At 38.0% G+C, this 22,743-nt stretch overlaps 3 protein-coding genes across 4 annotated transcripts in view; 2 read left to right on the top strand and 1 right to left on the bottom strand.

Moving 5' to 3' along the window:
- Positions 1 to 21,675, bottom strand: part of LOC131030139 (dihydroneopterin aldolase 1) — a 38,603-nt gene extending 16,928 nt beyond the window's left edge. Inside the window, exon 1 of one of the 2 annotated variants that reach the window (XM_057960824.2) lies at positions 21,368 to 21,675. The gene's annotated coding sequence lies outside the window, so the exon portion shown is untranslated. The remainder of the gene's footprint in view (positions 1 to 21,367) is intronic. The other variant, XM_057960822.2, reaches the window with a different exon arrangement.
- LOC131030131 (uncharacterized) lies at positions 2,157 to 2,603 on the top strand. The gene has a single exon (XM_057960815.2). It carries the CDS (start codon positions 2,157 to 2,159, stop codon positions 2,601 to 2,603), a length of 447 nt encoding a protein of 148 aa, XP_057816798.2.
- Positions 6,049 to 7,988, top strand: LOC131069109 (uncharacterized). The gene is made up of 4 exons (XM_059211811.1): positions 6,049 to 6,523; positions 6,632 to 6,967; positions 7,101 to 7,173; positions 7,276 to 7,988. The coding sequence occupies exons 1-4, from the start codon at positions 6,131 to 6,133 to the stop codon at positions 7,803 to 7,805; spliced, it is 1,332 nt and encodes a 443-aa protein (XP_059067794.1). The 5' UTR covers positions 6,049 to 6,130; the 3' UTR covers positions 7,806 to 7,988.
- Positions 21,676 to 22,743: the final 1,068 nt, after the last annotated feature.

Raw genomic sequence — 22,743 nt, 5'->3', positions numbered from 1 at the left:
GAGTTGTGGATGGAGATAAGCCTGCAATGGGCTATATATATGAGGGCATGGATAGGGCAAAGGAGGGCATCAAATTCGTCTATGGAGGAGATGAGAGCAAGTATGGTCCCATTTGGGAGATCATTGATAGGAGATGGCATCATCAGCTTCATAGGCCCATCCATGCAGCAGCGTATTATCTGAATCCGACATTCCGTTATATCCCTTCTTTCAAGGCTGATGTGGAGGTCCTTAATGGGCTATACTCAATCATGGAGAAGATGGGACCTGCTGGTACTTCTCAGATAGAGCTTATTCAAGAGCTACAGTTGTTCTCAGATGCACAAGGGGAGACCTTCTCTCGTCCTGTCGCCAAAGACGATAGGACAACTATGATGCTAGGTAAAAATAAATTGTAAGGCTTAATTTTACTTTTATTGTATATTGTAACTTGTTAAATGAGTTCATGAGTGAGACTGATTTTATTTATTTTTCTCATTTCAAACTCAAATCATTGGTGGAGCTTTTTTGGCCCAACGACACCAAATATTCAGAAGTTGGCCATTCGCATCTTGAGCCAACCATGCAACGCATTAGGTTGTGAGCGCAATTGGAGTATGTTTGAGCACATACACTCCAAGAGGCGCAATAGATTATCTATGGAGAAGATGAATGATCTCGTCTTTGTTCACTACAACCTCCGCCTAAGAATGAGAAAGAATGCATCAGTTGACATCTCTCCTATCATTCTAGATGAGGTTGATCTCGAAGCAGAGTGGGCAAATGAGAGTCACATAGATCCTAAGATTCTTGCAGCTGTCTTTAGTGATGATGACACTGATTGGATCGACCAGGTAGATATAGAGGTTGAGGCTGTAGCCATGGCAGAGGAGTAGAGAGCACAAGCAGAGACAAAAAATATTGAGAGTGACACAGTTGTTCCTGATGTTGGTGAGCATGGCATGGTGTCACGAGGAGTGATTATGGCTGCTAAATCATCCAGGACCTACCTTAAACACCTTCGCAGGGGGCCAGGGCGAGAGGGTGCACGCTCCTCTGAGCCATAGGCTTGCAATTGTATTTACCTTTGGTATTTGTATGAAACATTTGATGATCATATGATGACATGGATTTTTTATTCCATGAGTTTTGTAATATTGTATACATTTGACAATATTTATATATCTATGTTTTTTATTTTCTTCAGCTACAATTTGCATTTATGCTTATGTGATTGATGTATACTTGTGTATGTAATCAAATGAGTTGAGTTTGATGATGTTATTGTGTCTTTAAGGTGTATTCAATAAAGGGTGTCTGAAACAAGTTTTAAATCTTTAAAAATCTCTAAATTTCTTGAGTTTTTCACTTTCCCGTGTCCAGCCGAGTCTGACGCCGAGTCCGAGTCCGATTCAGCCTTGCCGAGTTCGAGCCGAGTCCGAGTCCCATTTCTTTGGGAAAAACAAATGCTCCAAGACATCCTTAATAAGAGAATGGTCACTTTCAACAGGGGGTCAGATACTCTTGTCTAGGATGGATTGAAATCGGGACAGTACACCTCAAAAGATGGTTATAATCTTCTCCTTAGTCAGCAACTTTCCTCAAGCACTTTTGTCCCCTGAGTCCTATGTTGGGATAAGATGTGTTTTCCAAAGGCATGACTGTTTTCATGGTTTGCTCTCCAAAATAAGATTCTAACGGCAAACAGATTTAGGAAAATGGGCTTTGAGGGACCCATTAGATGCCCTTTATGTGAAAAGGCAGAAGAGGATAAGGATCATATCCTCCTCAATTGCAATTATGCCTCCAATTGTTGGCTCTGGTTATGTAACAAATTAGGATAGAGCTCAGCTCTCCCTAATTCCATTCTTGGAATGTTTCAAGCATGGCCCATTCTACATCAACGCTCCCTCTTTGGAGGGCTACGGAAACTGACCCCATCTTTGGTTCTTTGGGAACTTTGGAAGGAATGCAATAGGAGACTCTTTAAGGATAAGAAATTGGATTGGCTCCAACTTGTGAATAAAATTGAAGCCTCAGTAGTAGAACCCCTTAATAGCAGGACTTCTAAATTTCCTAGCAAACTTTCTGAGATGACATACTGAGATGAGAAAATGAGAGGCAGATGGTTAGCTCTGAAGATCCCTCCCTTTGTAGGAATAAGCAATTCTAATAAAATGGAGTTAAGAGAAGCCTACAAATGGAAGGTCCCAAAAAAAGGGTGGGCTAAGCTTAACTTCGGTGGTGCTTCTCGTGGGAATCTAGGTCCTGCAGGGATCGAGTGTTATCTGCATGATGATGATGGCAAAGAATTAGCTAAGTTGGCCAAACCTATAGGGATTGAATCCAATAATAAAGCAGATATTTTAGCCTTAGTTGAAGGCCTCCTCTTATGTCAAAATAGGGGCATTAGTAAGCTCGCCATTGAAGGAGATTCGTCTATTATTATCAATGGCCTTAGAAAAGGTTTTCTTCCTAACTGGAAGCTGAATGCGATCTTGTCAAGAGCTCTAAGCCTCCTCAAGGATTTCAAGAAAACAACCTTCAATCATATTTATAGAGAAGGTAACTCCAGGGCGGATGAATTAGCCAATGCAGGAGCTAATGGACGGTTCATAAGTTAAGATAGAGTCCTCCCTCTTGCCCTAAGAATCTGCTGCAAGGTTTAGACTCTTAGGCTTTTGTTCTCTATTAGTTAGGTTTTGGTATCTCCCCGGGGATTCGTCCCTTGACCTAGCCACCCCTTTAAGAGGTAGTAGGTTTCGTCAGTGACAGATGGTTAAGACTAGGTCAAAGGTTGTAGAGAAATTTTATCTTGCATTTCTTAAATCCCGAGTATTCTAAGACATGTTGGATATCAGAGCACGGTCCTCTTCCTTATCACTCTGATTATAAATATCAAAGGTATCCGAGATAAATTCACAGTGTATCATTTGTATATGTGCTTATATTCAAATATATACATATATATACATACATATATATAGAAATATATATATATATATATGTGCGTATATTTACTTATACAATTTTAATATACTCGGAGCCATCTATTGCAAGAACTTATGTTTATAGGTATATATATGTATATATGGATATGCATATATATAAGCATATATACATATATATATGTATGGATGTATATATATTAATATACATATATAAATATTATATACAGATATGCATAAAGGATAATGAGGTTGTTAGATTCGTATATATATTAATAGGTCTATATGTAAATGTATGGATGTATTTATATAGAATTTTATATATATGGTAACACTCATCTACATACATATTACTAGTTTAAAGGGGCAATTAGATGCCTTTAAACATATTTATTATGTCATCATCTTGTCAGCACATTATCTCAAGTATTACCTTCTTTGGCGGCATACTTAGAATTGATGATGTGACTTCCCTTGCCGTATGAGCCAGCTAATACTAAGGAGCTCACTCAACTAGCGGCGGCAGTATTTATTACTTTGATCCCGGAGATTGTCTAACCTGCATCATGACCCTTCATCCCCGCTCCTCTGACACTCTTTAGCGATCAAATCGGTCCTTTATCGAGAAAGATGAGTTGTATTTCTCGGCGCCTTTCAAAACTCAATAAAGATGAGTTGTTTTGAGCAGATGGTTATCTGTGATACTCGAAGCTCATTGTGGATATTCCGCTAAGGCTTATAGGGCTCAAGCGTCAAATGGCTTTTACAAGGGAAATTAAGGAAGAAAGATTGAAAGACATTCTGGTCTTCCCGAATGTCCTGGTTATCAAGGCGGTCATGAAAATTCTTGGGGAGGAATATATCACGAATGAAGACCGCACTAGGGCTAATTCTAATATTGTTGCTATGTTCTTAGCGGTGGCTATGCATTATGAGAAGGACGGGGACATGGTGATAAAATTATGCAGAAGTGTCTTCAAGAAAGAATTGTTGGGTGAACTTGAGAGGGTGGTTGTCAATATTGACGAGGAGTTAACTGCACCAAAGCCTCGCAATTATGATATACTCATACGGATGAATAACCCGGTGCCTAGATTTCCAATCCGGGAAATTGAGGATATGGATGCCTTTGCGGCCTATAATCTAACTAGGCGAAGGAATTTTTTCTTTCTTATGTGGCTTTTGCATATTAGGAAACCGTCATGTAACAGGTGGCTAACCAACTATCTAGAAGCTGAAAACATTGACGTTGTCTCGGATGACATGGTCATCCCTCCCATCCCTGCCTCTAACCCATATAATTCTTTGGCTAGCTCAGGAAAGAAGGTAACAGAGGTGCGGGCGAGAAGGTGTCAAGCATGATAGTTGGTCTGTTGTCCCGGGTTTATCTTATCGTTACTTTTGATCCTTAAAGGGTTTACCGTAATACTTTTACTTTTTTTTTCAGACTTAACTTTTAAAGACTTATGGATGTTAAGGTTAATACTTGCTCTAGCTTTAGATATGCTTTTTTCTATCTTTAGTTCGATGGCTTTCCTTTCTCAATCTACCCTAAAATGTTTCTTCTGAATTTTGTTGTGACTTTTATGGGTCGTGCTTGTGGGTTTAACAGATTATGTCTGAAAACTAAGCTTCCTATAGTATTTTCAGTTCTTGGCTTTGTGTGATGAACCAAAGCTCTCATCTTTTATATTCATATATATATATATCATAGTTTTAAAACTCTTTGACTCGCCTCGGACTCGCCACGGACTCGCGAGTCCTTTGGCGAGCCGAGTCGACTCGCCTAGAACTCGCGTGGCGAGTCCAGGCGAGTCCCTGCAAAAGACTCGCGCGTCTTTCGCAAAGACTCGCGAGTCTTTCACAGGGACTCGCGGGCCCAGAAAAAACGCGCCCGTGGGGGTTAAAACCACTTTTTTTTTTCATTTTTTGACTTCAATTTGGGTTTTTTTTGGCTGGAGCAGGTTAGAAGGGTTTGGAGGAGTAGAGGGAAGAAGGAAAAATCAGCAAGAGAGATCTAGGTAAGGATTTTTCTTTCTTTTTTTTTTTCATTTGAATCATTTCATTGTTTTGAAACTGAAAAAAATCTTGAAAAACAAGGAGATATGCTGCCAAATTTTTTTCTATTTTCTTTCCTAAGTTATTTCCTCTTTTTTTTTTCTTGTTTTTGAATGCTATTTTTCCCAAATGATTCATTGTCATTTTTTTTGTTGATTTTCCATAAAACCCTGCTGATTTTTTTTTTTCATGTTAAATCAGCAATGGCAAGTTCAACTCCAAGGGCAACCCCAAGGTCAGGAAGACAAAGAGATAAAGCTTGGAAATATGGGATTGCAGGAAGCAAAAAGGGGGAGGTCACTTGCACCGAATGCACAAGATGGATGACTGGTGGAATCAATAGATTAAAATACCACCTTGCACAAATACCTGGATATGGTGTGGAGGCATGCCCCAAATCAACTCCTGAAATTATTAGAGAGATGAAGGCCATTCTTGCTGAGAATGATATGCATAAGGAAGAAAGGCAAAAAACAAGAGAAGCCATAGCAGCTGCAATGAATCCCACATTGTCCACTTCGGGTCCCATTGGTCATAGTCGGGGTCGTCTGTCACTTTCATCTTTTGGTGACAATAAGGGTGAGGCTAGTGGCACTCCTGTTAGATCAGACCCTAATTTTTTTGTACCACGCAATGTTCCAGGTGCACAACCTTCACTTGAAGGTACAGGATGGAATAAAGAGAAGCATGAACAAGCACGGATAGCAGCTTCAAACTTTTGGTTTTACAATAATCTATCTTTCAATGCAGCAAACAATGTGTATTGGGAAAGTTTTGTTAATGCATGTACAGTGGCGGGTAAGGGGTTTAAGGCCCCAACAGGTCATGACTTCAGTGGGCCATTGCTAGAGAAAGCTGTGAAAAATACAGAAGGTGTGGTTGATGATCAGAAAAGGTATTGGAAGAGAAAAGGATGCAGCATTTTATCTGATGGATGGACAGATGGACGGAATAGGACTCTTCTCAACTTCTTGGTGGCTTCAAATGGTGCAATGGTATTCATAAAGTCTGTTGATGCCTCAAATGAAATAAAAAATGCAGAGACTTTGAGTAATCTGTTGGATGGTGTGGTTCGAGAAGTTGGAGTTGAGAATGTTGTCCAAATTATCACGGACAACGCAGCTGCATATGTATCTGCAGGTAGAATGCTTATGCAGAGGCATCCTTCGATTACATGGAGTCCTTGTGCTGCACATTGCTTGGACTTGGTGCTAGAGGACATTGGGAAGATTGGATGGGTGAAGAAGGTGGTTGAAGATGCAAAAAGTGTCACCAAATTCATCTACAACCATACTTGGGTGCTTGCTTTGATGAGAAAATACACAAATGGCAAGGACCTTGTGCGACCTGGAGTGACACGATTTGCTAGCCACTTCATCACTTTGCAGAGCATTCTTAGTGCCATTCCTCATCTTAAGCAGATGTTTGTGTCAGATGCTTGGTTGGGGTCTGCATACTCCAAAAGACCTGAAGCAGAGAAGATTGTGACCATTGTTTTTGATGATGGGTTCAATAAAAGTGGAGAGGAGTTGACTGCGGTAAGTAACAAACACAAAAGTAAAGTTTATACAATCTTGTCTATTTGCTGATTTTATTTTTTAGGGGTTGATTTTGTATTAATTTAAAATTTGTTTTAATTTTTTTAGGTGACAGAACCTTTGGTGAGGGTTCTTCGTATGGTGGATGGAGAGGGCATGCCAATGGGTTTCATTTATGAGGCCATGGATAGGGCCAAAGAGGCCATTTCACATTACTATCGTGGAAATGCAAGAAAATGTGAAATCTTTTGGCGCATCATTGATCATAGGTGGACAAACCAACTCCACCAACCGATACATGCCTTCGCCTACTTTTTGAACCCGAAATTCTACTTCTCTGATTCATTTAGGGCTGATGAGGAGGTCATGGCAGGTGTTATTACATGCATTGATAAGATGACACCTGATCCTGAGTTGAGAGACAAGGTTCTTGATGAGTTGGAGGTGAGATTTGACATTTGCAATTGCTCTATCTTTATTTATGAATTCGGAAATGTTCATTATTGAATTTGAGTTTGACACTTTGACTATCTAGTATCTATTTCTGAATTTGGAAATGTTCATTCCATTGTTCAAGATCTACAAAAGTGCAGAGGGGAGACTCTTCTCATCACAACTAGCAATTGATAGGAGAGGAAAACAACAACCAGGTAAAACATTTAGTAACTTAGTTCAATAGTGCAAGAAAAAACCTACAAACTTGATTGTTACATTTTTTTCTCAATTCTAATATTTCTAAATGTTTTTTGTAGATTTATGGTGGGAGAATTATGGTGCCGGCACGCCTAATCTTCAAAAGATAGCTATCCGTGTTTTGTCTCAGCCATGCAGTGCTTCTGGGTGTGAACGAAATTGGAGTGTCTTTGAAAGCATTCACACAAAGAAGAGAAATAGATTGTCACAAAAGCGGCTCAATGATCTAGTATTTGTTCGGTACAACCTTCGCCTTCGAGTTAGACAGGTGGAGGGTGTTTCACATGAGGCCATTGACTTGGATGAAATTGATCCATATGGTGATTGGACCATGAATGAACAAAATGATGGTGATGATGTCCTCCTTACCGAAGAAGAAATTGCAGAAATAGAGAGAGGAGCAGCACAAGATGCAGAAGGAGCAAGATTGGATGAAGATGAGGACGAAGATGAGGATGATGATGAGGACTATGACTTTGAAGAAGAATCATCTCACCATTTAGATACCACAACACCCACTGCTACTACTTCTAGCTCAAGGCCTGAAAAATTGAGCTATATTAGGAAAAATACAAAGAGGAAGATGTAGTCTTCTCTTTGGTTTGTTCATTCACATTGTTGTTTTTCACATTTGCAGTTGGACTTGGACATATCATTATATGTAATTTTGTGAACATTTATATACTTATGCTGCCATTATAGTATTATACATTTTAGAGTTGAAACTTGAAACTTGAATATGCTGCCATGAATGATGAAATTTCAAATATTGCGTGTTTGTACTTTGTAGATCATATGACATGTGTAATGTTTCAATTATGGCACTTATGTTCTCTAAATGCATTAATTTCTTTATGTTTTTTTGTAAAACTACGGTTTTTTTTTTTTGCCGAGTCTTTCACGAGTCTTTCACGAGTCCGAGTCCGAGTCCAAAATTTTGGTTTGCCGAGTCCGAGGCGGGTCCGAGATTTTCAACTATGATATATATATATATATATATATTTTTAAGACTCATGGACTCGCCATGGACTCGCGAGTCCATGGGAGCCACGAGTCAACTCGCCAAGGACTCGCGCGAGTCTTTTCCACGGAGTCGTGAGTCTTTCAAATGGACTCGCACGACCCAGAAAAAAAAGTCATGCAAGCTTTAAAAGTGAGTCTTTTTTTAATTTTTTGCCTTCATTTGGCATAATTGAGGGAGTGAAAAATAAAAGAAATATAACATCTGACGCCTTTATAAAATAATAAAAGTATTTTTGGCCTCGTGGGGCACTGCCCCTCAACCCCGCCTTGTATTGTGACAGGGAGCACGCAAGGGGCGCTGCCCCCAAACCCCCATCGAAAAAAATAGGGGGAGACTGCGCTGATGGAAGTAGGGAAAATTTAACCTCCAAGTCTAATTAGGCTCCATATAACAACATAATTAGCATTGAAGAAATCTTGGTATTATACATTTTAGAGTTGAGAATTTGAAACAGAGTATGAATGATGAAATTTCAAATATTGTGCGTTTGTAGATCATATGACATGTGTAATGTTTCAATTATGGCTCTTATGTTATCTAAATGCATTAATTTCTTTATGTTTTTTTGTAAAACTATGGGTTTTTTTTTTTGCCGAGTCTTTCGCGAGTCTTTCACGAGTTCGAGTTCGAGTCCGAGTCCAAATTTTTGGTTTGCCGAGTCCGTGGCGAGTCCGAGTTTTAAAAATTTGGTTAGGCATTTAGATTCAAAGGCATAGATGATATATTCTTTTGTAGCTTTAGGTCTTGACAGAGATGGGGAGGTTGACCGCTTCTATTTTATTTTTTTGAAAGAGAACTGTGAAGCATGGAAAGGATACTCTTTGTTAATTCTCTCCTGGAATTTTGGATATCTCCCCTCATTCTTTTCCTTCCTGCTTTCAGTTTTGCTTGGTTCTGATATTAAGGGGGATAATTGGTTTTTAAAATTCTCTTTCGTGACTCAAACAAGCTGACTTTCTTTAAGGAATTGGTCTTTGAAAATCAAATATGATTAAGTCTTTCTGAAAGGAGTAGGTTTCTAAATATCAAATATGAATAGGACTTTCTGAAAGAGGTGATGTGAATTTAAGATCTTTTTGGGCGATAGATTCTCTATGTTATTTCTATGTCTGTCTTAATTATGATCAAGATGAAGGTAGTGTTAAGGATTTGGGTTTTTTCTCAATACTTCTATGCTTTTTCAGTACTAAAGATCTATGGTTGCAACAACAGCTGTGGAATATGCTTGGCAACCTAGATATGGGATTGTATATTGGCTAACAATTCATGAAGTGGTCTGTTGTAGGGTAGGTTTGAGGGTTTTTGCAGGTATCTAAGATTTCATTTAGTCCGAGTGTCTTGACAGCAGTGGAAAGGCATTTACAGTCTATTGATAAGAAGCGGTCCCCGAAGGCAGACCTTTGCCTCAATTTGAGAGAAGGGATAGTAAATCTTCTGGGCCTGTAGGTGAATGTTCAGTATAGGATGACAAATTGTATTGATTACGCTGTAATCTCATAATACTACTAAGTTGTAATGTTGTAATCATAACTGGTCTTTTGTAACTGGACTTAATGTCCCAGACAAGGCCGAAGGTTTCTCCTCTCTGCTCTTTCCTACCGGCGTGCACACTGAGTGGAGATTGTAATGCAATGTAATGAATTTTTAATCTAATAAAATTTTATGGCTTCGGCCTTTTACCGATCAAAAAATAAAAATAAAAATAATTATTCAAATAGAAATACAATTCTGATTTATTTCTCTCCATTGTGCAATTCCATCATCTTTTGAATGAAATGTAATCAAGGATTTCTTTCATTCAGTGCATTGTTGTGATGTATGTAGTTTTTGTTTATGCTTTGATCTAAGGGATCAATTAAATGCTAAAACAAAATTGCAGAGTGATAGGGCTTGTTCAGGGATTTGATAAGTAGTCTAGGTTGGGATTGCAGATAAGAGATATTGTAAGGCAATATTATCTTTAGATCTGAATGCTATTAGATAAATTTTGTTATAATTCATTTATGTCTTTTGAATTCAAGCACCCAACGGAATAAGGCACTGGTCACAGCTTGTTTGAAGTCTTTTCAGTCAGTATTATGCTTTGTCCATCTGTATTTGTTACACAATTGTTGATTATCAGAATACATTTCAATTTTATGTATGTCGTTTCATGTTTTATCTATCTCATGCTCCAATAGGTTGAGGATCATTGAAGAATTCAACATTCTTGCCCTCTTTGTTGAGCTTTCATATGAGATTATCTGCTTAGTTTTGGTGAAAATTGTGAGTATGGCGAAGAGATTACAAATTCACCAAGGGATCACCCTCCTGGGTCTTGCAGAGCCCAAAGTGTAAAAGGATTAGCAGAATCCTTGTCATATGTTGGTCCAAGTTCTTAAAGATATTGATAGTCAAAGTTGGCTTCTCCATAGATAATCTGAAGAATCAACTTGGTTTCTACCCTCCTGCAGTGTAAACCCAGTTTTGGGGAACCTACAAGGTACTGTCATGCATAAATTTGGGGGTTCAGGCTAGCTTTACACTGCAAGATGCAAAAAGTATGAACCATGGAAATTCATCAAACACCATTACATTCTCCATTGAAATCAAAGCACTTTATTTAACAACTGAGAAAATAAAATTCTACTCTAAGTAAGGAAGGTGAAACCATGCAAATTTTGAAAAAATAACTTAAGTGGACACCATCAGAGAACAATGTTTCACTATTATTATCTCAAAAACTTATCGCAACAATTTCATACAAATCTCCCTCTCTTTACAAATGAGGGGGTCACCCCTTTATATAGGCTTCAAGCCTTGGTTACATGCAAAACCCTAATTAGGGTTTTCCCCTAAAAGATTCCCCACACATGATGCAACGAGGTGGGAATCAACAATTAATGTCCCATCATGCCCATATATAATTAATTTTAGGTGCCCAAAATGGCATCCATTGTGCATTAAATGCACCACTTCTTTCAAATTCGCTCAATGTGTAATAAATGCACCATCACCTCCAAATTCGGTTACATGCAAAAGATGCTCCACCATTGCATTAAGTACGACAATTGCCATGCAATGAATAAGCCGCCACCTTGGTCAAATATTCCAGCAATGAATGCGCCACTATGCCTTTAAGCGATAGTTGCATACAAAAAGATGCTACATTGACTCAACACATGTTGACCAGATTGCCACATGGCGAGAAGCCCCTAGAGAGAAAAATTTGATCCATGAAGAATTTTCTTGAAGTTTTGACCTTTTCACACCTTGGAGGAGATTTTCAACACTTTTCCATCATCTCCTATTTTTTAGGAACTTTCCTAACATTTAGGAGCCGGGTCCATGAGAGAGAATTCTCTCGCGAATCCAAATCTGTAAAAATTTTCAAATTCTGATGAGGTTTGATGTCTAAAAATGGATTTCTTGAAAATTTTCCCAAGGGGAAATCTTTTCTTTTCTATCAATTCCCGACCCTCATTTTGCCCTTTGCCTTGGAAAAAACTTATCCTGGACTTAGGTGTGGATTTCACTGGATGATGGAAATTCATTATTTCCATGCCTTAGTCATTTTGGAACTGGATTTCTTCCTTGAGCGCTATTCTTCTCTAGGCAAATTTTACATTTTTTCATTTTCCAAGACTTTGCCATTCTTGCGCCCTCCTCTAAGCGTGGGCACTATTTTGCTTGTGCCATGGAATTTTGATGATTGTGACTTTTCCGTTAAGACTTCTCCCTAGCGCCCTTGCTAACTCCTAGGCGCAAATTTGGTGTCAAGGAGGAATTTTGTATTTTTCACATTTTTCTTCATCTCCTTTGTTTGGTGCCTTACTTCATCATTGGGTGCTATTGACTCCTAGGTAAGGAATTCTTCCTTTTTCATGTTTTCATGAGCATGAAGTTTTAGTGCCCAACCTTCCTCTAGGGCACTAATTTAATGTGATCATGGAATTTCACCTTTGGGAATTTTCTACACCCTCCTCATAGTGGCGCATTCATTGATGGCAATATACAAAAATATCTCTCTGCTTCACATCTTCTCCCCCTTTGACAACAATGCCAAAGTGGAGGCACAAACATCCATGTTCCACTCTGCTGCTCCCCCTGAGGAGTAGCATCCTTCAACACACCAATCCTGGAAAAGATTTGACAATGCAATAACTGACTGATGTGGAGCACATACCTTTAGTTCACCTCTTGAAGGGGCAGCACCCCTGATTCACCTCTTAAATAGGTAAATGCAGCCTTCGATAGAGGCTTGGTGAATATGTCTGCTAACTGCTCCTTACTGGAAACATGTTCCAATACAACCTCTTCGTTCTGAACTTTCTCCCTCAAGAAATGATACTTGAGCTCAAAGTGCTTGGTTCTAGCATGAAAAACCGGATTCTTGGAAATATTAATTGCACTTGTGTTGTCACAAAAGATACTCACCGGTTCAGATACAGGGGCTTTGAAACCACTTAGTACATGCTTCATCCAAATTGTCTGAGTGCAGTTCATAAATGCTGCTACATATTCTGCTTCTGCTGTAGACTGAGAGATACAAATGTGCTTCTTACTCATCCATGAGACTAGTCTACCACCAAGAAAGAATGCACCACCAGTTGTGCTCTTCCGGTCGTCCACATTACCAGCCCAATCGGCATCTGTAAACACTTTAAGGTTGAAATCATTACTGTATGGATACCACAATCCATAGTCTATAGTTCCCTTCATATATCTAAGAATCCGTTTGACTACTACCAAGTGGGATTCCCTTAGACTTTTCTGGAAACGTGCAGCAATGCCCACTGCATGTGCAATGTCCGATCTGCTGTGTACTACATAGTGCAACTTACCAATCATTGATCGGTATTCCTTCTCATTCACCAACGCTGAGTCATCTTCTTTTGACAATTTACAACCAGTCACCATCGGTGTACCAACCGGTTTGCTGTCTTCCATAGCAAAGGTCTTCAACACCTCCTTGACATACTTGGACTGAGTGATAAAGATACCATCTTTCATTTGTTGTATTTGTAGTCTAATGAAGAACTTAATCTCTTCGATTAGTGACATCTCAAATTCCTTCTTCATCTCATCTACAAATGCATGGCTCATCTTGTCATCTCCACCAAAAATTATGTCATCAACAAATACTTCACAGATCATAATCTGACCTCCTTCTGACTTCAGATAGATATTGCTATCTTCACTTGTTCTTTCAAATCCAATCTTCACAAGATGGGAGTGTAGACGTTCATACCATGCTCTAGGTGCTTGCTTTAATCCATACAAGGCTTTATGTAGCCTACACACCATATCACTGTCTTCTGATAGGGCAAACCCATCTGGCTGCTCTATATACACTTCCTCTTCAAGTATTCCATTCAGGAATGCAAATTTTACATCCATCTGATACACTTTGAATCCCTTGAAGGCTGCATATGCAAGAAACATTCGAACTCCTTCCAATCTAGCTACTGGAGCAAAGGTTTCTCCATAGTCTTCTCCTTCTTCTTGAGCATATCCCTTACACACCAGTCTGGCTTTGTTTCTTACCACTGTGCCATCTTCATTCAACTTGTTTCTGAAAAACCCATTTGGTGCCAATAACATTTTTATGCTCAGGTTTGGGTACCAAAGACCATGTACCATTCTTTTCTATCTGGTCAAGTTCCTCTTCCATAGCCTTGATCCAGTCTTCATCTTTATGTGCCTCTTTAAATGTTTTAGGCTCAAATTCAGAGATCATGCAAGAGTTTTCCCTAACCTTTCTTCTTGTAAGAATTCCTGCATCCTTATCTCCTATGATCTGCTTTGGATCATGATTCAGCTTTACATACCTAGGAATGATCTTAACAGATTCCTCTTGCTTTTCTTCTTCATCCTCATCTTCATCAGCATCAGCATCTATCGATGTAGGAGCACTGTTACTGGTACTTGGTTGTTTTGCAACCAGTTCCCAAAAGGTTACAACCGGTTCATCTACCACTTGCTCACTGTCGGTTTCCTCAGGTTTCTCAGAGGTTTCATCAACTCTAACATTGATACTTTCAACAATTCTCTGAGTCCTATTGTTGAAACACTTGAGAGCTTTGCTCTTGGTGGAATATCCTAGGAATATTCCCTCATCACATTTTGCATCAAACTTGCTTTGGTGTTCACTCCTCTTGATATAACTCTTGCTACCAAACACTCTAAAGTAGCTTACTACAGGAGTCTTACTGATCCAATACTCATAAGGTGTTTTATCCTTACCTTTCTTGATGAGTACCCGGTTCATAGTGTAGACTGCAGTGCTCACCGCTTCTCTCCAAAAGGTGTGAGCAACCTTTCCTTGGATCAGCATTGTTCTGGCTGCTTCAACTACAGTCTGGTTATTTCTTTCTGCTAGGACATTCTTCTATGGAATCCGGGGGGCAGACAGTTGCCTCTTGATGCCATTTTCTTCATAGTACTTATTGAACTCACTAGAAGTGAACTCACCTCCTTGTTCACTTCTAAGGCATTTGATTCTCTTACCACTTTCTTTTTCAACCAGTGCTCTGAAGGCTTTTAACTTTCCAAAAGCTTCAGACTTGTCTTTCAAGAATGTGACCCACACCATTCTTGAGCAATCATCAGTAAGAACCATAAAGTACCTATCTCCTTGAACACTCCTAGTTTTCATAGGACCACACAAATCAGTATGCACAAGATCAAGTAAATTTTATGTTGTGAAAGATTTACCTTTGAAGGTTGAGGAAGACATTTTCCCCCATTGACATTCTCTGCACAGAGGATTCTCCGGTTTGTTCAGCACAGGCAATCCTCTAACTGCCTTGATCTTACTGGCCTTCACAATATTATCAAAATTTACATGGCAAAGTCTCCTATGCCATATCCAACTATCATCAAACTTAGCCATCAGACATTGACTGATATTTGCATTTAACTGAAACAGGTTACCTTTGGTCTGCATACCGGTGGCCATCAGTTCACCACTCTTTCCTTTTATTTTGCACACTCCATCTTTGGATTCCAAAGTGAGTCCATTATCATTCAGCTGAGCAACACTCAGAAGGTTATGCCTGAGACCTTCTACCCAATACACATTATCAGCACGGTTTTTTCCATTTAGAGAGATGGACCCTCTTCCTTTTACCATACAAGGTGCATCATTACCAAATCGGACTACACCTCCATCATATTCTTCCAAAGACAGAAACTTTCTCCGGTCACCAGTCATGTGGTTAGAACAACCACTGCCAATAATCCATTCATTAGAATTATCAAAGCGGGAGACAAGAGCCTTCTTGTCTGACACCTCTTCCTTGACAGCTACAAACACTATGTCTTCACTTTCTTCATCTTCTGATTCATCATCAGTGACACCTTCATCAACTGCAACAAGACAGTTTCTCCTATTTCCTCCTTTTAACTTTTTGAACCTCTCCGGTTTGTCCTTATTATCACCATTAGGACAGTTAATAGTAATGTGTCCAATCCTATTGCAAGAAAAGCATTTCAAAGGGAGCTTACCTCTGTATTTACCAGTTCCCTTGGGAAGTCTCTTGGCCAGAAGAGCTTCAAATTCCATCAGGATCTCCTCATCATCCATATCTCTGCTTTGTCTAAGTTCACAACTGGTACTAACTTCTTTACCCTTTCTAGATAGTGCAGCAGATGCTTTAAAGGCTGACTCAGTCTTCCGAACACTGCCATCATAACTATTTAGCTCATAAGCGGTCAACTTAGCAATGATGGAATCAAGGGACACCTTTGTCTTGTCAATAGATCTCAACTCCTAAATAGCAGCAACCCTTATTGCATAGACCGGTAATAAGGTTCTCAAAACTTTGCTAACAATGGTGGAATCATCCATTGTACCTCTTGCACTCTTGATGTCTCCAACAACAGTTTTAATCCTTATCCCATATTGTTGAATGGTCTCTCCTTCAACCATCCGCATATCTTCAAACTTCCCTCTAAGGCTTTCTTCCTTAGCTTGCTTCACATGCTCATCACCGCCATAGATAGACTCCAAAGTATCCCATACATCTTTGGGATTTTCTTTTTCCTGAACATCAATAAACTCAACATCAGATAGGCTGCTGATAGGAGCTTCCATTACTTGCTCATTCTCTTGGATTTCTCTTCTTTGATCATCGGTGAGAGTACCGGTAGGGACAACATAAGTATTCTCAACATGGCTCCAGTGTTGAACACCCATGCTTTTAATGTATATCTTCATTTTGTCCTTCCATATCTTAAAGTTGTCTCTATTAAACTTAGGACCTTCCCTCTTCATCATTAGAATAGGATCTTTTCCTCAAGCGGTTAAGCTTACAACACTGAGGACTTGGAAGACGCTCTGATACCAATTGATGAATAATGATGAATACTGAGAGGGGGGGGTGAATCAATATAGACAAAAACTTCCTTAAACCACTTTAACTGCAAAGACTGAACTTACTGGTAAACAGAATCACCGATCTAAGACAGGGCACTACCGGTAAAACACAGTGAGACTGTGAAACACATAAACCAGTAACACTTAGATCTTCACCACACCTAACATCTCTTTTCCACTTCACCCATATGCATAAACAAGTAATAGATCAGAAATATAAAGACCACTGAATCAGCATGCATTACCACTTAACAGAAAGTACTTATCATCACATGAAAAGGCATAGCACATAAAACGCTGATTTTCACGTGGAAACCCAACTAGGAAAAACAACGGTGGGGATGAATACCCACAAGTTGTTATTTGAACTCTTCTGAAGTCCGCTCTGTTAGGAGCCTAATCCAGTTAAGGACTTTACAATAGGTTCTGCTAGGAACCGATCTTGCTAGGGATCACCCGGTTAAGGGATGGCTAAATACCCAGTTAAAGGTTAGAACCCTGTTAAAGGTTACCTCGCAAGAGGATTTGAAGAACTCATTGATTTGAGTCACCCTATTAAAGCTACCCGATTAAGGGATTTTCCAATTGCTGAAATGGTTAGAAGTCAGCAGGTAATACACTGATCTGATAACAACTCTCAATGCCAAGGCAGATCCACTTTAGTTCCTTTCCTTCTGCAATCACACTCTGCAGGTATCAACACACTTCTCCAGTCTGGCAAGAATCAAGTATCTCTTCACTTGGATACACACACATAACATTTGCCAACAACTTCACAATACAAATCATCGTCAACCTTATAGGGAATAGATATTTCGGTAGCATAAACCCTAAACCCTAAACATTTAGGTTATCTATACAGTCGGTCCAATCCTGATCATTCAATCATATTGCATTAAATAAAACAATCTTGAACAAATCTCAAGACGTTCTCCATCATTCGTTCTTTGCCGCTTCTGGAAGCTGATAACCCATCACACGTTCTCTACCGTTTACTAAGACTTCGTACATTCCAGAGGTAGATAGGATCAATCATCTTCATGCAAGATCCTCAAGGAAATCCTTCACGCGCACAAGGCTGACGTGGCAACACGATCTGATCTTCATTTCAATGCTAACCCATCACAGGATGTCGTCGATCGAATCTCATAGACTTGAAATGCATCAACCGGAAACCCTGAAGCTGAGACTACCAACTGGTAGTCATAACAAATGAAACCCTGATACAAAACTGTCCATATACCGGTTCTCATTCCAACATACCGCTCCACCTTTTCACATATACAGTTCACATTTTCACATATACCGGTTCACATCATCATACCGATTCTCTTGCCAATTCACTTACTTCAATATTTCGGTTCATACTACAACATATTGACATCAATGACAACATACAATATCATCATGTCATCAAACTCTGCACATATGCCAACAATTATAGTCATGTCTCACAAGACTTGTGACAATGGTATATTCAGTATATGCTCCTAAGGAATACAATACGTGTTTCCTCGGTATTGGATAAATGTGTCCACATGCTGCATCCTCTAGTGCTCTATTCCTTAAACTTTAAATTATATTTATCTGTCAAGAAAGCTGACTTTAGATGAGGCTAATCAGGAATGCTTGACTCCACAGATTTGATAAAAGGCAAGGCTGCATTGTTTCCATATACATTTGAGATCCTCAACTTCTACTTTGCATATCTTTCCTTTAGATGCAGTCCAATCGAACAAATAGAGGAACTTTGTAATTCAGAAACTACATTGCCCTAGCAATGACATAAACCTATACAGACTCTTCATGAAATCTTATTGCCTTCCAATCACTGTCAATCAGCTTTGCCTCTTTTGCTTCTCATTTTTAGGTCCACTGACATCTGGGGACCTTTGGCTCTGAAGCCATATAGTCATGTCTCACAAGACTTGTGACAATGGTATATTCAGTATATGCTCCTAAGGAATACAATACGTGTTTCCGCGGTATTGGACAAATGTGTCCACACACTGCATCCTCTAGTGCTCTATTCCTTAAACTTTAAATTATATTTATCTGTCAAGAAAGCTGACTTTAGATGAGGCTAATCAGGAATGCTTGACTCCACAGATTTGATAAAAGGCAAGGCTGCATTGTTTCCATATACATTTGAGATCCTCAACTTCTACTTTGCATATCTTTCCTTTAGATGCAATCCAATTGAACAAATAGAGGAACTTTGTAATTCAGAAACTACATTGCCCTAGCAATGACATAAGCCTATACAGTTGGCAATCAGGCTGCAACATTCCAAATGGCAATATGAATAAATGATATTATCAGGCCGTGGTTAGGGTTGAAAAACATGCCATGAACTATCCACCAAATGTTGGAGCCTCAAATGGTGACTAAAAATGCAGATCATAACAATGAACAATGACAAATTGCCCCAAAAAGTGTATGACTTCTCTTCAAACTGTTGTATGATGGTACAACACTTCAGATCAGCAAGGTCACAATATCAAACAATATTGACCAACCACCACAAACCCTCTAAAACCTTTTTCACCCCAGTATGAATGATATCAACAAGTAATGATGTGGTATGGCTCTGTCCTTTTGAAGTTTTTTGTTGTAGAAGATACAAACTCTACTATAGTCTATACTAATGTAGTTTCTTCCCTTTGAAAGAGAAGAAACTAAATACATGCAGGCCCCTTGGAAATAAATTTACATATACTAATAACGCAAATACCTCCAACGATGAGCATTCATGAGGCCTATGTCTATTTGTCAAGGGCTCCCAAAAAACAGAGCATACCTGGAATATTAAAAGGTTGCCACCACAAGACTTCAACATGGAAAAGCTTGGCATGTTGAGGAAAATCAGGTAACACTCAAAAATATCTTCCTCTCCGTGACAGGCACCATGAATGCTTCTACTAGATCTGCAAGGTGCATCTTTTATTCTTTCAATGTGGGTACTTCCTAAAGGGGGATCCCCGCCACGGAATACTAAAACAACAGATACCCTAAACCCCTTTGCAATGCATTCAAGACTCAACGTCGGAGGAATATTGATAATTTTTCCCTTTTCTTCACTTTTGCCTTCAACCTTGGCGCCTGAAACCATTTGACTTGCGTAAGCAAAGGCTTCTAATTTCCCTCAAGAGGCATAAAACCAAAGATCATTCTAATACCTTTTTACCATATACTTTCATAGTAAAACATTTGGACTTAAGGGAGAAATTGTAACTACAGCTCCAGGATGGTACTAACAAGTAACAACGATGCTGAATTCTCTGCACTTGTAGAAGGACTAAAGTTGTGTCTCAAAGAAAAAATTTCCCTGATAAACATTGAAGGTGACTCTTTATTTGTAATCGAAGGCATCCTCATAGGCAAGGCGCTTGGGTGGAAGACCTTGATGTGGATTGATCAGACTTACAAATATCTAAATCAACTAAATGATTTTACTCGCTCGCATATCTTTAGAGAGGCAAATAAAGTTATTGGCTGTCTGTCAAACCAAGGCATCGAACAATCAGAAAGGAAAAAACTTTCGAACTGTGTAGATAGTTGGAATTGCCTGGCTGCCATCATTACAAAAGAAAATTGTTTACGGGAGATTTAAAGGACAGCTGGAATATCGCCTCACTTGTAAAGAACTCGAAATTGTCGATCGACTTGACTTCCAACTGGCACCAAACATTTCAAATCTTCTCCTCAATTGATGCACATATTTCTCCTGCTCCTTTGGACTCTCCTGAACCGTTGGATTAATACTGTCACATGCAAGTAAGGACAAAAGGAATACATGGTCGATCTGTTTATTCTGTAATCACTGGATTCCAGCATGTTCTAAAACCTCATGCCTAGGCTTTAAATTGGTCTGACTTGAATGTTCGTCTCACTATCACCACGGCGGAACAACTTCATTTCCCAAGTTGCATTTGCACCTCTGAACAGGCAAACAGGCCAGTACTGAGGCTCAATTGGAGGGTTTTTATCATTCCTTTTGCTATCATAGAGAAGGCAAATAAAATTAAGACAATCATTGGAGAGCACAATCTGAACAAAGCACACATTCACGAATCATCTCTACTGGGGAAATTCGTCTAAAACATTTTGAGACCTATGGGAGATACCATTTGGGCTTTCCCGATGATCCATAAGCTACTTATCCCACGTCTCAGACAGGTGGTGGTATCGGCCATCTCCAACATGGACGAGAAGCCTACCAGTGGCCTTTTTGCGGATGCAATCTATTGCAATTGCCAAGAGAAACGAAGACTTGAGGCAAGCGGTCACACTTTTCAGGGATTGCATCTAAAGTAATAACATGGAAACATGCGCCTTCTTTATAGGCCATAATGTAAATATGCTTACTAGTTCTCATATTGAACAGATGCAAGAAACTGCATCTGGAATGAGAACATTGTTCCACTCCAAAGACTAAGGCTATCAAAGGCCGAATACCTAATGTAATCTTTTTCTATTTTTAATGAAATTGGAGCAACGGCTAGGTAGCAATTTGCCTTAAAAAAAAAAATTAAAATCATTTGACAGTTCAAAATATCTCAGTGAAGAAACAAAGAGGGATCTAACACCAGGTATCACAATAATACCATATGTGAAAACAACCATAGATAAACCCATAGAACCCATGCCACAATTTACCAGTTATTAACATAAAAAAAATTTAGAATGAAATAAAACACAACAAAAAAATGATCCCGCGGTGTATAGATCCCAAAAGAATTCATTGAAACCATTGCAAGTGACTTACCTCTAGAGTCTACACAAATTGTGTCGTGATGTCAATGATGCCGATGAGAAAAATGGACAGAATTTGGAGGAAAAATAGCACGAAACCCTACAAAAAAGAAACTTATACACCGACGATGTTCCCTCTACCAGACGAATCGAGCCAACTTCGGCCATCAACAATGAAGGTTTCCTTCAAAAAATTCAGGACGATTCAAACGAAGCGTCTCCATTCGTTCTGCCCTTTCATTTGCATCTTACACGTCAGCCATTCCTGGTATATTTATGCAGACATTATTTAATTCTAATTTGTTGTATTCGAGATGTTTTTTTATTATGTTGAATGTATTTCTATATGGCAACACAAATTTGCATAATATAATTATTTTTATCAATTTTTTTATATTTTTAAAGTATTGAGAAAAAGTAAGATTATAGAATTAATTTCAGTGACTTAAATTTATATTAATTTTAAAAAAGAAATTTTTATAATAAAAATATATATATATATTTTAATATTATTGATTAAAAATAGAATATGAAAAAAAAATCTATTTTTATTATTATTATTTTATCACAATATCTCTTAAGATTAAATATTCTAATAAAAGAAACAATGTTAAAAAATATTCTTATATAAAAATTATTAAAAAATAACATTATTTGTGTAATCAATAATATTAAAAAATATTTATTTTTTATTTTTTATCATAGAAAATTTGTCTAAAATTAATATAATATTCAATTATTTCAAAAAAGGAGGTTGTCCACTTCATATGCCAAATGCTAATTATTTGTGAACTAGCTTCATTCCAATTCTTCTTTTTAAGGATTATTTTTTCAATAAATTCAAAATTTATTTTAATTGTTTATGTTTTTTAATGAAATTACAAATAATAGTTAAAATTATTAAAATTAATTTAATTTAGAATTATTTGTATTATTGAAATTTTAATTATTGTAAAATAATTATATTTTGAATTAAAATCTTTCTTTTATTACTAGCTTTTTTATAAGAATATCTTTTAGTGTTGTCTTTTCTTTTATTAGATATTTTTTTTTATAATTTATTCTAATTCTTCTACTTCTTTTTTTAAGGGTTAACTTTTATTAAGTTATAATTTTTATTTTAATTATTTGTTTTCTTATGAAATTACAAATAATAATTAAAAGATATTAGAATTAATTTATTTATACTTTTTATTTTATTAAAATTTTATCTATTGTATAATTATATTTGAATTTCATTTAAATTTTTAAAATAAAATAAATTCAACTTAAAACCTAAATTAAGTATTGAGAGTGAGAGAGAGAGAGAGAACAATTAATTTTTGATTACTTATTTCATGTCAATAATTTAAGGATAGCATGTGTCCTTGGGGAGTTATGCTAAGGGTA

This window comes from Cryptomeria japonica, chromosome 9 (assembly GCF_030272615.1).
Source record: "Cryptomeria japonica chromosome 9, Sugi_1.0, whole genome shotgun sequence".
Taxonomy (NCBI): Eukaryota; Viridiplantae; Streptophyta; class Pinopsida; order Cupressales; family Cupressaceae; genus Cryptomeria; species Cryptomeria japonica.
This window is presented reverse-complemented; position numbering and strand designations above follow the sequence as displayed.

Bases quoted from the DNA above. Each gene is read 5' to 3' on its own strand.
- LOC131069109 (XM_059211811.1), top strand. From the start codon at position 6,131: ATGCTTATGCAGAGGCATCCTTCGATTACATGGAGTCCTTGTGCTGCA. The intron at 6,524-6,631 runs GTAAGTAACAAA...TAATTTTTTTAG, and splicing joins GTGGAGAGGAGTTGACTGCG to GTGACAGAACCTTTGGTGAG. The intron at 7,174-7,275 runs GTAAAACATTTA...TGTTTTTTGTAG, and splicing joins GAGAGGAAAACAACAACCAG to ATTTATGGTGGGAGAATTAT.
- LOC131030131 (XM_057960815.2), top strand. From the start codon at position 2,157: ATGGAGTTAAGAGAAGCCTACAAATGGAAGGTCCCAAAAAAAGGGTGG.